The sequence below is a fragment of the Heptranchias perlo genome, chromosome 12 (assembly GCF_035084215.1).
Source record: "Heptranchias perlo isolate sHepPer1 chromosome 12, sHepPer1.hap1, whole genome shotgun sequence".
Lineage (NCBI taxonomy): Eukaryota > Metazoa > Chordata > Chondrichthyes > Hexanchiformes > Hexanchidae > Heptranchias > Heptranchias perlo.
The window spans coordinates 21,220,605-21,237,796 of NC_090336.1; the positions used below are offsets into that span (position 1 = coordinate 21,220,605).

The following is a 17,192-nucleotide window of genomic DNA, read 5'->3' on the forward strand; positions in this document are numbered from 1 at the left end:
TTTGTCAGTAGGAAAAGGTATCCAGAGAATTCTTCGAATGATTAACTATCTACATAAGTTTGTTCTAAAGTCATCTTCATGACTTACTGAAGAAGAATTGACGTTCCCAGAAGTGTTACTATGAGAAATGGTAGAGTAATGAGTAAACCATGTAACAACAGTTTTATTTATCAGCCTGTCACATTTCAGGATTTTTTTGACCATTTTTCCACAGAAAGGATTTTGAAAAAGAATTCCTTTTAATATCGTTTTAAAAAAAAACAAAAGTTAAAAAAAGGCTTCGAAATGATAGGTAGTTAAGTTGCTAATGAGCTAGCATTGACGTTGGTTCCCCTTAGATTATAAGCAGTAAGCAATTTATTAGGCTGTCATAGTAATTGAAAAACACCTCACATCCATTGCATTGGAAAATCTTTGATTTATTTTTGGTTGTGAATGGAGGAAGATAAAACTCAGAGAGACAGAGAACAGGCAGTAAGAATTTTGAAACAGAAGCTGCGAGGCAGTCAGACCCAGCAAAGGCAGAGACTAAGAGGTCAGAAATGCTGGAGGACAGTTATAAAAGTTCAGATGTTTAAATCAAGTAAGACCACCCACTAATGTGGGGAAGCATGACGTTCCTTATTTTGTATTATTACAGAAGGTGAGTTGTACTGATTAAATCAAGTGAGTCCAATCACAACTGCTGCTCTCTTTGTTGACTTTACTGGGAAATAAAGCAGCTTATCAATTCATGTAAGTTCGTCTCACCAAGCGGTTGTTGGGTCAGTCTTTGGAGACATTGAAGAAGCGCATATGCAGAAGATATGAATATCCAGGCCAGAACAGATGGGGATACTATTGTCAGACTCTGGATTATGCTATCATAAAGGTAGATTTGGGGCAGTGCGAGTCATCTCCCATAAGATACATTCAGACCGCTCACAAGAGTGCAAATCGAACCTGAGAAGGTATTTATGACAGACCTAAATTTGTAAGTTACCTTGATTTTAACTCTCCCCGCTTGGCGGAGATCAGGCAGGGGGCAGTTAAAATAGAGCAGGGGACTTAAACACGGCTAGGACACTCACCCCAAGTCGGCGAGATCTTCAAGTATACAGAAGTGACAAAAGTGAAGCTTTTTCTATTGCTTTCTTTATTATCAACCACAATAAGTGAAGTTTTGCTAGCTCTTTTCTGCAAGCTGGATAGAATTTCTGTTAGTCTGGCTAACGTCCACACTTTAGACAAGACAGAAACTTATGTAGTTCCACATGTCCTTGGTATACATAGATCGATTGTTCACATTATACCTGGATGGGGACACAGGTACTGCAATTCAAAATATTCAGTACAAACCAATGAATTGAACCATTCCGTTCAATTGCAAACATCCTAGATTTGACATCTGGGTTAGTTGTTATTTTGATTCCAGATAAAGACACGGGTTGGGCCTATGCGACACACCTACCTGTACCGGTACAAAATGGGTGAAGTGCTCGACCCTCAAAACTGTACTGTGGGCTTTCAGAGGAGGGATCTGGAGTATTAGTCTGTGGGGGAGTCATTGGGAACCGAGTCCTGATCCCAAATATTCCGATTCCAGCCGCTTTCTCCCGACACCTGGTCCCACCCACTGCTCCCAATCCAACTCAGTCCTTCCCCAGTACCAACAACAGAGATTTTTTTGTCCTGGTTCGCTGAATCCTTCTTTCCTCAAATTCAATGATTTTAGAAATAAGTCTCCGGAAGCTTCCAGTTCAGTGTATTTCATGCTCCACATTCCGCGCTTTTAAAACAGGTCGAGGCCGAGCTGCCTTCCCTCGGCTTCAGAAGGCATTTCCACTAATGGAGGCGCCCGCTTCCCACGCTGCCGGGCGGGCCCCGACAAGATGCAACAGGCCGCTCCCAGCAACCGCCAGCTTCCGCCACGCGCATGCGCGAGAAAATCCCGCCAACTGGAAGAGGAGCGAGCGCGGGCCGGGGACGTGAGGAGGCGCGAGCGAGTGTGTGAGGAAAGCGGGGTCAGGGTCTGAGGGAGAGATCAGGACCATATTAAAGGGGGTCAGGGTCTGAGGGAGAGATCAGGACCATATTAAAGGGGAGCAGGGTCTGAGGGAGAGATCAGGACCATATTAAAGGGGGTCAGGGTCTGAGGGAGAGATCAGGACCATATTAAAGGGGAGCAGGGTCTGAGGGAGAGATCAGGACCATATTAAAGGGGAGAGATTAGGACCATATTAAAGGGGAGAGATCAGGACTATATTAAAGGTGGAGCAGGGTCTGAGGGAGAGATCAGGACCATATTAAAGGGGAGCAGGGTCTGAGGGAGAGATCAGGACCATATTAAAGGGGAGCAGGGTCTGAGGGAGAGATCAGGACCATATTAAAGGGGAGCAGGGTCTGAGGGAGAGATCAGGACCATATTAAAGGGGAGCAGGGTCTGAGGGAGAGATCAGGACCATATTAATGGGGAGCAGGGTCTGAGGGAGAGATCAGGACCATATTAATGGGGAGCAGGGTCTGAGGGAGAGATCAGGACCATATTAATGGGGAGAGATCAGGACCATATTAAGGGGGAGAGATCAGGACCATATTAAGGGGGAGAGATCAGGGTCCATATTAAAGGGGAGAGATCAGGGTCCATATTAAAGGGGAGAGATCAGGGTCCATATTAAAGGGGAGAGATCAGGGTGCATATTAAGCAGGATCAGGCTCTGAGGGAGAGATCAGGGTCCATATTAAGGGGGAGAGATCAGGGTCCATATTAAAGGGGAGAGATCAGGGTCCATATTAAGGGGGAGAGATCAGGGTCCATATTAAGGGGGAGCAGGGTCTGGCTCTGAGGGAGAGATCAGGGTCCATATTAAGGGGGAGCAGGATCAGGCTCTGAGGGAGAGATCAGGAGCATAATTAAGGGGGAGCGGGATCAGGCTCTGCAGGAGAGATCAGGGTCCATATTAAGGGGGAGCAGGGTCTGGCTCTGCGTGAGAGATCAGGGTCCATATTAAGGGGGAGCAGTGTCTGGCTCTGCAGGAGAGATCAGGGTCCATATTAAGGAGGAGCGGGATCAGGCTCTGAGGGAGAGATCAGGGTCCATATTAAGGGGGAGCAGGGTCTGGCTCTGCAGGAGAAATCAGGGTCCATATTAAGGGGGAGCAGGGTCTGGCTCTGCGTGAGAGATCAGGGTCCATATTAAGGGGGAGCAGTGTCTGGCTCTGCAGGAGAGATCAGGGTCCATATTAAGGAGGAGCGGGATCAGGCTCTGAGGGAGAGATCAGGGTCCATATTAAGGGGGAGCAGGATCTGGCACTGCGGGAGAGATCAGGGTCCATATTAAGGGGGAGCAGGGTGTGGCTCTGCAGGAGAGATCAGGGTCCATATTAAGGGGACGCAGGATCTGGCTGTGCGGGAGAGATCAGGGTCCATATCAAGGGAAAGCAGGATCTGGCTCTGCGGGAGAGATCAGGGTCCATATTAAGGGGGAGCAGGGTCCGGCTCTGCAGGAGAGATCAGGGTCCATATTAAGGGGACGCAGGATCTCGCTCTGCGGGAGAGATCAGGGTCCATATTAAGGGGGAGCAGGATCTGGCACTGGGGGGGAGATCAGGGCCTCACAGCGAGGGGGTGCAGGGTCACAGAGCGAGGGGGAGAGCAGGGTCACACACCGAGGGGGAGAGCAGGGTCACACACCGAGGGGGAGAGCAGAGTCACACACTGAGGGGGAGATCAGAGACCAGTACTGAGGGGGGCAGACCCAAGTGCGGAGGGGATAGCAGACACTGGCACTGAGGGGAGCCTGGACTTGGGAGAGAAGAGCCAAACACTAAAGGGGAGCCGAACCCTGTGCTGAAGGGAGGGCACAGCCCACTGCTGGGAGGGAGCAGAGCCAAGGATTGAGAGGATATTAGAGGATGAGAGCTGAGGGGAAGCACAGCCTGGCACTGAAGGATTAGAAGCCAGCAACTGAGGGAAGAGCAGAGCCAATGACTGAGGGAACAGCAAAGGCTCACACTGAGGAGGGACCTGAACCTGGCACTCAGGAGAGACCAGATTCCAGCACTGAGCCAAACATTCGAGTGAGAGTCAAGTCCAGGGTCAAGAAGGGAGCAATGTCAGCAGTCACACAAATGAGGAGACTAAACAAGATAGTAAACCTAGAGATCAAGCCAATTATGAAATGGGAAAGAGAAAACTGTACTATGGTATATGAGCCAATTTTGCCAATTTATCATAATTTTTTTTATTTATGTGGGTCTTTCAGTTATATTTGGAATTCAAATCGTAGTGAAAGGACTCTCAGTTGCTGGGTAGGTAAAAATGCCAACCTGTTTGCCCAAGCCGTACAGACCAAAAGATCCCAGGTATGATCCATGCTCTGTGTTGAGTTAGCTGAGCTCAGCTAAGGTGGCTGTAGGAGCATTACAATTGACCTCAATGCTCTTAGATTAGAAAAGGGATTAAAATCAGCCAGAGCTCCTGGTCCTGATTGGTGTCCAGTGGTCCCTTCTGTAAACTATATCCGTATTGAAATTGAATATGAACGTGGCCAGGTTCTGCTATAGTGCTACTCATAGATAGCCAGCCAAAACTCGAATGGAATTTTCTGTGTATTTGCACCCAGAGAAACGTGTAATCGGGCCATAAAGCAAATACCCAGCATAAAGGATCGAGGAAACTTGGGCACAAGTGTGTTTCGTTCGTAATTAAGAAATGCCCAAGTTTCCTCTTTTTCGACAATCTACCGAAATCCTGTGCCCAAATACATCTCAACTCATAACAGCTCCTCCCCCAGACTAAAGGGTTGTACAGGCGAATTTCCTGCAATTACATTGGTTCAAAACAGGAGCAAAATTAAGCCCAGAATTTTAGATGCAGCAGGAAACAATGTTAGTTTTCAGGAGTTTTATTGCGATTTTTTTTGAGCAATTTTTTTTTATTTATCCTCACTGAGACCTTGACTTTATTTTCTGTTTCTTTGAATGCATTTTTTGGCAGGACGATAAGTCACATTAAAACATTACAAATTGAAAAGCTTCCGCGATTGCATACGATGTGCCTAATGTGTATGAATGATAGATGACTTCAAACTTTAATTTTCATATTTAAGGAGGGAATATATGGCGTGAGTTTGGCAATTTGTTTACACTGATTTCCGCTTGTTTACCCATTTTTACGTTCTGGCATATGTTAATGAGATTGGCAGGAAATTTGAGCTTAAATAGAGATCGGTAAAACGGGCGTAATTTCAGGTGTAACTTCCTCATTACGCCCCACAGGAAATTCCATCCTTCACTGTTTAGTTTCATACGTGAATATATATATATATATATATATATAAAATCTATCCTTTGCAACCCATAAAATGGAGCTTGCCTCTTTTAACCATCTTTATGTTTCTAGCGTGAGGTCATGCCTCGGGTACATGAATAGGAACTGAAATTCTGGCATCTAAGATTTATCCATTGCTGATAGCCCTGAATTTAACCTACGGGTGCAGTAACTTACCTTACAGCCCTACTTCTCATTGACTCTTCCTTATTTTGTCTAGCATGAGGTTTCTTGAATTGTGTTAAAAGTTTTATTTGTTTCATCAGGCTGTTACAGTAATAATATTGTCTAGAAGGGTAGCATTGTTTGATTATTTAAACATTCACTAAATATTTTTTTCAACTGATGCAGTTCACAGATGCTGTATATAATATGGTTTGTCCATGCCTCCAGGTGACTCGCAGTCTTAGCAGCATTATATGGGCGTGACTCCATCATCCTGGTGCCCTATTACAAAAATGCCAAATTACTCATCTTGACTCGGACAGTATTAGAGGCACTACAATTGGCCCCAGTACGCCCGGGACTGGAAAGGGGATTTATCAGCTGTAATTCCCACTCTTAGTTTGTATCCAGTGACCTCAGCTGGAAAGTATGTACTGTTGGGTGAGAAAATGGTCCCCCGTCATGATTCCCCATGTGCAACCTCAGAGGAGGTCGACTGCATGTATTAAAAACGATGAGTGGTCACAACAATCTGATGGTATTGTGTGGTGCTGTGGAGGTCATGTTATGTAATACATTAAGAATAAAGCGCACGCCAATTAACCCATGATTTTGTGTTCACCTCACAATGTTCACTTTCAGAAACTCTCATTCTATTTTTGAAGCTCTCTCCTTAGGCACCCCTATAGTGCCTCACACGTGTCCATTCAGTGTAGAGTCCTGCTGGACAACATGGCAGCAAGAATCCTGAGACTGCATCCATTGTCATCGAGTTTAAACTGACCTGACTCCATTCGCAGTCTTTTGGCCTCCGCCCCTCCCCCCCACCAGCTGAGATTATTTTCCTGCAGCATCCCCGCCCCACAGATATTCTGTCCCAAAGCAACTCCCCTGTCCCTCTCTCCACTCCTCGCTCTCCCCTTTGCCCTTTTAATCTCTGTCCCTGTCCCCCTCCTCTCCCTTCACCTCACTCTTTCAATGTCATCCCTCCTCTCCTCCTCTCCTTCCATTCCAACTCCACTTCTCTGCCTAACCCTCCCCCTTCTATTTGGCTCCTCTCCTTCCCTCTCCCACCTCTTCCACATTGGTTCCATTATTCCCCACCCTCTAAATCTGCTTAACCAAAATTGGTCTTTATTACCTATGTGAGATTGACTTGAAAGAAGCAATCAAACTAAGCAATTGGCTCAGACTGTAGAGTAACATGTATTTAGCACACTCTACGAGCAGCATAGTTACAGCCTCCCTCCAGGTTTCTCTGGTGGGTTTGCTGAAGTGTGGGTCTCCAGATTCTTTTTTTAGTTAAAATAGTATTGCAGCACCGATGGCATAATCGGACCACGACTTTTGAATGTTAAGTAGGCCTCCGCCTGTCTGGGGCGGGCAGCCCTCCCTAACATGTCTTTTGCTGAGTAAAAACGGTGGTGGACGGGAATGCATTGGGAATATGGCATGCCCCCTGCCACCGCTATTTTAACTACCTGCCTGCCCTGTTTGTGCTGGGCGGGCTAGGTTAAAAATGGGCGTTATGAAGACACTTTGATTATTTTTTGGACTGTTTCACTACAGCAAGTGAATGAACATAATGTCATTAGCATCATTTCTTTATTTACAGAATGATGAAACAATTTACATAGTAACCAATGCTGAAGACCTGCTGTCTGAGGATAATGGCTATCTGGTAACACCATTCTTTTCATTTATATTATCTAATTAAACAAATTAGATGGGGGGATATGCAGCCATTTTACTGTGCATTGTTTAAGAGGAGGTACAGCCTGCATTTGCTATAGTTTGCTCCATCTAGCACTCCCTGGTCCGTTGTAGATTAGAAGAAGAATAAATGCTACATAACTGCTTTACAAAGTATTCTAGGTGAGGTTTGGATGAATTGAATGGAGGATAAAACTATCTCGCACTGCTCTATTGAGCAGTCACGGGTCAAAAGGAAACACAAGTCAGATACAGTGTAGAGCTCCATCTACATTGTCCCATCAACTACACTCAGTCAAGTACAGCATAGACTAGAGCTTCCTCTACATCATAGGTTTTCAAACTTTTCTGTATGGGGACACCCTGAAAAAATACTGATATACCCCAAGACTCCCCTGTCATAACTTACAAAAGAACATCTCAGCTATCTAAAGACAGAGAGTGTTATCATTGTAGAAAATGTGCTGATATACAGCAGCAGAAATAGTGGAAGTGAATTTCCTTGACATTAGTGGCGCTAGAATGGCACAGACCTTTTTTTTAGTGAGGAAATTCAGGTGGAAGTCGTTTCCATCACTTGTGTGCTTTTAAAATGCTTCCCCCGAGTTTGCTTGTGCTTTTTGAGTCTTCCCGCAATCTGCCAGCCGAGTCCCCAGTGGCCTCTTTTGCTAATGGCCGTCTGTCAGTCAGTGTTGCTGTAGATGCGGGTTTCCCAGTTTTACACTGTTATTGCACTCAGGGTAAGTTAGACTGATATGTAACAGGTGCAGCAGCTGCCCGTATCATCTGATCAAGGTGGAAATGAGGAATTTGTGAGCTTTGAAGCGTCTGGAAAATTTGGTTGGTGATTTTTGTAGTTTGAAACTTGCTCTTGATTGTGACTGCCGACTACTGGGTCAGACCACCATAAGATTTCTGGACCGCACCCCTCCCCCCCCCCCGCCCCCCCCAACAGAAAACTCAGCAGCAGGTATGGCTTTTCTTCAGGGTCTGCTATTGTATGCCATTATTCACGGCCACCCCCTCCACCTTGCCACCTCAAGTGGCCTCTCTACTCCCATCATGTCAATAATGGATAAGGCCATGTCTGATCACTTCCTTGTATCTCTCTCCATCCACATCCCCCTTCCCCCTCCCAACCCACTTCCTTCGGTAACCACCCCTGGAAAAAACTATCCCCCAGGTCACTTATATCGGTGTTTTCAATTCCCAACTGTCTAGCCTTTGGCCCTCCGTTCACCACGACATTTCTGCAGCTACCGATCTGCTCAATCACACTCTCACCTCCAACTTTGATGCCCTTGTCCGCATTAAAACCATTACTCTCTTTCACCCTGGTCATTCCCCCTTTTTTTAGTGAGGAAAGTCAGGTGGCCCTTATCTCCACTCCCTTAAATCCAAGAGATGGAGACTTGAGTGTTTATGGCGGACAACTGGTTTAGCCATTCATTGCTAGATCTGGCTTCACCACATAAAGCACTATCGGGACCTGCTCTCCTCTGCCAAAACTGCTCACTATTCCAGGATCAACCTGGATTGCAAAGATAACCCCCAGCTTCTCTTCTTCCCGACCTCCACCCTCACCTCCAATGAAAAGTGTGAGGAACTCATGGACTTCTTTGTCATTAAGATTGAGACCATCCGTTCAGCTGCCTCTGCCACTTCTAACTCTTCCCCTAGCCCACCAAGCCAAATTTCCCCTATGGTTCCCCCCTGCCCTAGCATTTTTATCCAGTTTCTCTCCTATCTCCCCTCATGCCCCCTCTGACATCATCTTGACCATTAGACCCACCTCCAGCTCCCTCAACCCTGTTCCCACTAAACTGCTGACCGCCCAACTTCCCTTCCTGGCCCCCATGTTAGCTGATATTGTTAACGGTTCCCTTTCCTCAGGTACTGTCCCCCTCCCCTTCAAATCTGCGTCATCACCCTCCCTTCTTAAAAAACCCACCCTTGACCTCTTTGTTCTTGCAAACTACCGTCACATCTCCAACCTCCCTTTCCTCTCCAAAGTCCTTGAACGTGTTGTTGCCTCCCAAATCTGTACCCATCTTTCCCGCAACTCCATGTTTGAATCCGTCCAATCAGGTTTCCGCCCGTCATAGTACTGAAACAGCCCTTATCAAAGTCACAAATTACATCCTATCTGACTGTGACGATAGTAAACTATCCCTCATCATCCTTCTCGACCCATCTGCAGCCTTTGACATGGTTGACCACACCATCCTCCTCTAATGCCTTTCCTCTGTCGTCCAGCTGGGTGGGACTGTGCTCGCCTGGTTCCGTACTTACCTATCCGGTCGTAGCCAGAGAATCACCTGCGATGGCTTCTCTTTCCGCTTCTGCACTGTTACCTCTGGAGTCCCCCAAGGATCTATCCTTGGCCCCATCCTAATTCTCATCAACCTGCTGCCTCTCGGCGACAAACACGTCAGGTTCCACATGTACGCTGATGACACCCAGCTCTACCTCACAACCACCTCCCTCGACCCCTCCACTGTCTCTGATTTGTCACATTGCTTGTTTGACATCCAGTACTGGATGAGCAATAATTTCTTCCAACTAAAAATTCCATAGCCACCGACTCCATCCCTCTCCCTGGCTACTATCTGAGGCTGAACCAGATCATTCGAAACCTTGGTGTCCTCTTTGACCCTGAGATGAGCTTCCGACCACATATTCGTTCCATCACCAAGACCTCCAACTTCCACCTCCGTAACATCGCTCATCTCCGCCCCTGCCTCAGCTCATCTGCTGCTGAAACCCTCATCCACGCCTTTGTTACCTCCAGTCTGGACTATTCCATTGCTCTCCTGGCTGGTCTCCCATCTTCCACTCTCCATAAACTTGAGCTCATCCAAAACTCTGCTCCCAGTATCCTAACTCGCACCAAGTCCTGTTCTCTCATCACCCCTCTGCTCGCTGACCTACATTGGCTCTCGGTCCGGGAACACCTCGATTTTAAAATTCTCATCCTTGTTTTCAAATCCCTCCACGGACTCGCCCCTCCCTATCTCTGTAACCTCCTCCAGCCCTACAACCCTCTAATTCTTGCCTCTTGCGTATCCCTGATTTTAATCACTCCACCGTTGGCGGCTGTGCCTTCAGCTGCCTAAGCCCTAAGCTCTTGGAATTCCCTCCCTAAACCTCTCCGCCTCCCCACCTCTCTTTCTTCCTTTAAGACGCTGCTTAAAACCTACCTCTTTGAACAAGCTTTTAGTCACCTGTCCTAATACCTCCTTATGTTGCTCGGTGTCAAATTTTGTTTGATAATGCTCCTGTGAAGCGCCTTGGGACGTTTTACTATGTTAAAGGCACTGTATAAATGCAAGTTGTTGTTATTGTATTATTATGGAGGTGGAAGAGCAGCAGAGGGAAGGAGAGTCAGGCGCCATTCCAGAAGAATGCAGCCCACCAGATAATACCCTCCTAAATTTTTTTTACTGGCAGCAAAGATCCTGCGAGGACCTCTTTGAGGAACTATCAGAAGTGTTCACTTTTCAGGCGCTGCAAGAGAGCACCTCTGACCTGCTGCATGAAACTCTGAAGACACACTCATCTGTCTGCACTGCTCTCTCAGTGGCCATGAAGGTGACCGCCGCCTTCAACTTTTATTGCTCAAGCTTCTTTTAGGCAGCCCCGGGGGTTCTGAGCGACATAAGTCAGAGAGCAATACGAGCATCCACACACCAAGGTAACTGATGCCCTTTACAGCAGCAACACATCTCATAAGCTTTGGCATCACAGTGAGGCAGCAGAGAAAAAGGGCCCTGGTGTTCTGTGGGGTTACTGGCTTACCCAAGATACAGGGTGCCATCAGTGGCACCCATGTCACATTGAAGACACCACAGAGAACCCCCTCACCTATGTAAATAGTAAGGGATTCTCCATGAATGTGCAGACAGTTTGTGACACATTCAAAGGATCCTTCATGTCAACGCCTGATATGCCTTCATCCTCCTGCATTCGGCCCTCCCTGACCTCTTCAAAGAAGAAAACCACATCAACGCATAGCTACTGAGTAACAAGGCATACCCCTGATGCTATGGCTGATTACCCCAATCTGATTATTCCGAACAGAGACAGAGGAGCAGTACAATGAGGCACGTGCAGGATTGAGAGGTCCATTGGAGTGTTGAAAGCGTGCTTTTGCTGTGCTTGGAGGTGTCCATCAGTGAATTTTTGTGTTCTTCACCTGGATGGAACCCTGCCCTGCTGCCCTCTGGGTACAGATGGCATTTGGTAGTCATAATTCCATCCAAGTATAATCAAAATTTTGCACATGCAGTAAAGTAATTTGAGAGAGAAATGAAAGAGCAAAGCACCATTCCTATCCCACCTGCCCTTTAAAAGGCTGCATCAAGGAAGTTTCCTGGTGGTTCATCTGCTTAGACCTGTTTTACGCCATATCTGCCCCAATAGGTACGCAATTGAGCATACCCAGGAAACTTGCATGTAACTCCCTTTACAGGCCACTGGTGCAACGTTTTTCGTAAAAGGCGCAATAGCGATGTAAATCACATTGAGGAAATTCTAGGCCAGCAAGTCAACAAATACAGAAATTTAATGACAAACAAATCTGATGAATTTGTGGACCCCTTAGTGTCTGGGGACCCCAGTTTCAAAACCTATGCTGTGCATCGTCTCATAAAGCTCTGCCAGATCAGGTGTCGAGCTCCATCTGCATTGGCTATATCAGGTACTGAAGAGATTAGAAGTAGAGTCCCTCTACATTGTCTCATGAAGCAACCTTGCATCAGAAACAGAAGTTAGCTGCAGAGTAAAGCTCTAAGGTCAGGTATGAACAGATTCGATTCTAAATAAAGCTCTCTCTGCCCTATCAAATCCTCCCAGGTCAGGTGGATGGAGTGTAAAGTCCCTTTTCATTGGTATATTAAGCACTTCCAGGTCAGGTATAGCGTGCGTTAGGTGGAAGGTAAGTCTTCCTGTAGAAAGAAAAGTTTTCACCAAGTTCTACTGCACATTATGCTGTACATTTTCTGAACCATAATTTTTGTATGTTTCAGGCTAAAGTTGACTTTGTCTTAGTGTCGAGAAAACCAAACATGGGCATTGACAAAAATGAAGCTAATAGGAGGTTTTATCTGAAAAAGCTGAGAGACATAGGCTTCAATATAATGGTGAGTAGCATAAAGTCAGTGTAGAATCAAAGCCATAATAAAAGGATCGAAAAAGGATACAAACTGAAACTGAGGTATGACCTTTTTAGCACTTGGACCTCGATATTAACCAGCTCCCACGACAGGTGGGGGAGAAATTAAACATTTTAAAATGGGCAATGTGTCCCCAACCCATCTGCTGCCATTTTTATGGCACAATTGGGAGCCTGATGGAAATTTAACTATTGCCGCTTGGGTTTCCCAGGGCTTCCCCTGGCCACTCCAGGAAGCCTTCGCCTTCCCCTCTCCCGATCGCGGCCTCTCTCTTCCCCGCCCCCCACCGCGATCGCAGACCTCCCCCCCCCACAGCCCCGATTTCCAGTCCACCCCCCGTCCTGATTGCCTCTCTCTTCCCCCTCTCCCCCCTCCAAGCCCCGATCTACGGCCCTTCCCCCTCCCGATTGCCTCTCTTCCCCTCTCCCCCCAAGTCCCGATCTCCGGCCTTCTCCCCTCACGATTACCTCGCTCTTCCCCACGCCCAAATCCCCAATTTCCGGCCCTCTCCCCTCCCAAGTAGCAGGGACCATCCACAAGGGTCCCTGGCTGCAGCCTCCTGCCGCTGGTTTTCCCACCCGGCAGCCAGCCAGCCTGTCAATTTGATCGGCTGCCGAGCAGGAAATAGGAGAAAAAAATCCGAATGAGGTCCTGCCATTAAGATCAGCAGGACCTCCGCGTCCCTGGCCTTGATGCATTCCCCGGCTGTTTTTGCCCTCCCCGTAAATATCCAGCCCATGGAGTCACTGATTATTGAATAGATTTCCACCATAGTTTACTAAATACTGATTCACTTGAAGCACTCAGAACGGAACTGGATCAATTCCTGCCAGGCGATGACCATCATCAACAAGTAAAAGCCCTGACCTTCAATCGTACCACCATTGCCAAGTCTCCCACCATCAACACTTTGGCATCACTACTGACCGGAACATAGGAATACATAGGAACAGGGGTAGGCCATTCAGCCTCTCGAGCCTGTTCCTCCATTCAATTAGATCATGGTTGATCTGTATCTTAACCCCATCTACCCATCTTGGTTCTGTAACCCTTAATACCCTTGCCTAACAAAAATCTATCAATCTCAGTTTTGAAATTTTCACTTGATCTGGCCTCAACAGCTTTTTGGGGAGAGAGTTCCAGATTTCCACTATCCTTTGTGTGAAGAACACTTTCTGACATCATCCTTGAACGGCCGAGCTCTAATTTTAAGGTTATGCCCCCTTGTTCTGGACTCCCTCACCAGAGGAAATAGTTTCTATCTACCCTATCAAATCCTTTTATAATCTTAAATACCTCAATTAGATCACCCCTTAAACTTTCATGCTCAAGGGAATAGAAGCCTAGACTATGCAACCTTTTTAGCCCCGGTATCATTCTGGTAAATCTGCTCTGCACCCCCTCCAAGGCCAATGTATCCTTCCTGAGGTGCAGTGCCCAGAACTGAACACAGCACTCTAAATGGGGTCTAACCAGAGCTTAACTGGACCAGCCATATAAACATCATGGCCACAAGAGCAGTTCAGAGGCTGAGTATTCTGCAATGAGTGGGACACCTTTTGATCCCTCAAAATCTCTCCCAACATCTACACGGCACAAGTCAGGAGTCTGAATGAGCGCAGCTGCAACAACACTCAAGAACATCATCCAGGATAAAGCAGACCGTTTGATATGCTTGAGTCCACTGGACTCAAAATTCACCCCCTCCACTACTGGTGCACTGTAGTTGCAATCTATATTATCCACAGGATGCGCTGAAGCAACTCATCAAGATTACTTTGACATCACCTTCCAGGTCTGTGACATCTACCACCGAGGAGGACAAGAGTAGGAATATTATGGGAACATCATCCTCCAAGTCACAAACCACCCTGACCTTCATCATCACTGGGTCAAAATCCTGGAATTTCCTATCTAATACCATCAGTACCACAAGAAAAAGGTTCAAGAAAGCAGCCCACCACCACCTTCTCAGGGCAACTATGAATGGTAATAAGTTGGCTTTGCCAGAGTTGCCCACATTCCAAGAATATATTAAAAAAAACACAAGAGGATGAAAATGCTCCTCGGTGAAGGAGCAAAACTGGTGTCAATGAATCAGGAGCCCATTTTACACCCCGCCCAATTTTCTTTTCCATTGTGGGAAAAAACTACTGGGTGTTGTAAAGCAGCCCGTCGATTTGCTATCGTTCGTTTTGCGCTATTGTTGGAGACCAATTTCACCCCAAGGGGGAGGAGGGGGACAGTTTTTGTCTTCAGACGTGTGTCCGTTCTAATTTGGTTAGCACTTCCTTTAGGCCCACCTGAATTTCAAGTGCAAATAGCATTCAATGTTATGGTCTATGCTCATTTGCATAATTATTCACAACTCAAGATGCAAACTCAGATGGGTCTAAGAGAGCAAAATGTTGTGGTTATGCCTGGTGTCTGCTATTTCTGGGAGTTACTTTAGTGCCACGTAAGGGGCAAAGGATGAGCTGGGGGCAGGGTATGGGATAGGGATTTCCTAAGTTGGGAGTTCCCACTCCTAGATCTAGAAGGGGATCTGACAATGCAGTGGTGGCCAGTACACCCAATGAGGTGAGGCGTACTGGCCTCTACAAGGGCACATGTGGGCCCCAACTGTAGCATCCAGGCCAGGCAAGCATATTTACTTTCCCTTACTCCATCTATGCTTTTCTGTATATCCATAATAATGTCCATGCTGGCCTCCAAGGGAATCTGGGGCTTGTGATTCTTGAGCTGAGCTCCAGTTTGGATCTTTTCCTGTATGTTATTGTGCCAGCTTATGTAAGCAGATGTTGTAAGTTGCAGGAAAACATTCACTGTGACATACACATAGGAAATTTGGGTTCATTCAATACTTAATGATAGGCAGTCAGATAGTACAGCAGGAGACTTAGGGACTGCTAATGTGATACAGTGCCAGCGTGATTGCTGCTCTTTGAGTACCACGCATAGTCTTATGAGAGGTCAGCTCATTTACATGATATCGAGGCACAGGGAGCATAATGGAGCAAAGGTCGGGTTATCAGATGCCAGTGCCTTTTACAATTATCCTGTTTCAGAGGGGTAGAAATGGCTAGAGCACAGCCATAGAAAATCATAGAAAATTTACGGCACAGAAGGAGGCTATTCGGCCCATCGCGTCCACACCGACTGAAAATGAGCCACCCGGCCTAATCCCACTTTCCAGCACTTGGCCCGTAGCCTTGTAGGTCACGGCACTTCAGGTGCACATCCAGGTACTTTTTAAATGAGTTGAGGGTTTCTACCTCTACCACCCTTTCAGGCAGTGAGTTCCAAACCCCTACCACCCTCTGGGTGAAAAAAAATTTCCTCAGCTCCTCTCTAATCCTTCTACCAATCACTTTAAATCTATGCTCCCTGATTACTGACCTCTCTACTAAGGGAAATAGGTCCTTCCTATCCACTCTATCTAGACCCCTCATAATTTTACACCCCTCAGCCTCCTCTGTTGCAAAGAGAATAACCCCAGCCTATCCAATCTTTCCTCTTAGCTATAATTCTCCAGTCCTGGCAACAGCCTCGTAAATCTCCTCTGTACCCTCTCTAGTGCAATTACATCCTTCCGTAATGTGATGACCAGAACTGTACACAGTACTCAAGCTGTGGCCTAACAGTATTTTATACAGTTCCAGCATAACCTCCCTGCTCATATATTCTATTCCTCGGCTAATAAAGGAAAGTAATTCATAGACTTGCTTAACCACCTTATCCACCTGTCCTGATACCTTCGGGGATCTGTGGACATGCACTCCAAGGTCCCTCACTTCCTCTACACCTTTCAGTACCCTCCCATTTATTGTGTACTCCCTTGTCTTGTTTGCCCTCCCCAAATGTATTACCTCATAATTCTCTGGATTGAATTCCATTTGCCACTTTTCTGCCCACCTGACCAGTCCATTGATATCTTCCTGCAGTCTACAGCTTTCCTCCTCACTATCAACCACATGGCCAATTTTTGTATTATCTGCAAACTTCTTAATCATGCCCCCTAAATTTAAGTCCAAATCATCAATACATATCACAAAAAGCAAGGGACCTAGTACTGAGCGCTGCAGAACCCCACTGGAAACAGCCTTCCAGTCACAAAACCACCCGTCAACCATTACCCTTTGCTTCCTGCCATGGAGCCAATTTTGGATCCAACTTGCCACTCTTCCTTGGGTCCCATGGGCTTGTACTTTTTTGACCAGTCTGCTTTGTGGGACCTTGTCAAAAGCTTAGCTAAAATCCTAACCAATCTACCTGTCCATGACAGTATTGGTAGGAATGAACACCACACAGTCCTTGTGGAGGTGAAGTCCCGTCTTCACACTGAGGACACAATCCAACGTGTTGTGTGGCACTACCTCCATGCTAAATGGGATAGATTCAGAACAGATCTAGCAGCTCAAAACTGGGCATCCATGAGGCGCTGTGGGCCATCAGCAGCAGCAGAATTCCAGCACAATCTGTAACCTCATGACCCGGCATATTCCTCTCTCTACCATTACCAATAAGCCAGGGGACCAACCCTGGTTCAATGAGGAGTGTAGAAGAGCATGCCAGGAACAGCACCAGGCGTACCTAAAAATGAGGTGCCAACCTGGTGAAGCTACAACACAGAACTACATGCATGCTAAACAGCGGAAGCAACATGCTATAGACAGAGCTAAGAGATTCCACAACCAACGGATCAGATCAAAGCTTTGCAGTGCTGCCACATCCAGTCGTGAATGGTGGTGGATAATTAAACAACTAACGGGAGGAGGAGGCTCCGTGAACATCCCCATCCTCAATGATGGCAGAGTCCAGCATGTGAGT

The 17,192-nt window shown here is 46.7% G+C and overlaps 1 protein-coding gene across 1 annotated transcript in view; it reads left to right on the forward strand.

Moving 5' to 3' along the window:
- Positions 1–611: 611 nt before the first annotated feature.
- The window catches only part of LOC137327774 (anoctamin-9-like), a 110,191-nt gene continuing 93,610 nt past the window's right edge, over positions 612–17,192 (forward strand). The window contains exons 1-6 of the mRNA XM_067993580.1: positions 612–643; positions 1,781–1,967; positions 7,091–7,156; positions 9,445–9,618; positions 10,639–10,779; positions 12,216–12,329. Of these exons, the coding sequence (XP_067849681.1) occupies positions 612–643; positions 1,781–1,967; positions 7,091–7,156; positions 9,445–9,618; positions 10,639–10,779; positions 12,216–12,329 (714 nt within the window). The remainder of the gene's footprint in view (positions 644–1,780; positions 1,968–7,090; positions 7,157–9,444; positions 9,619–10,638; positions 10,780–12,215; positions 12,330–17,192) is intronic.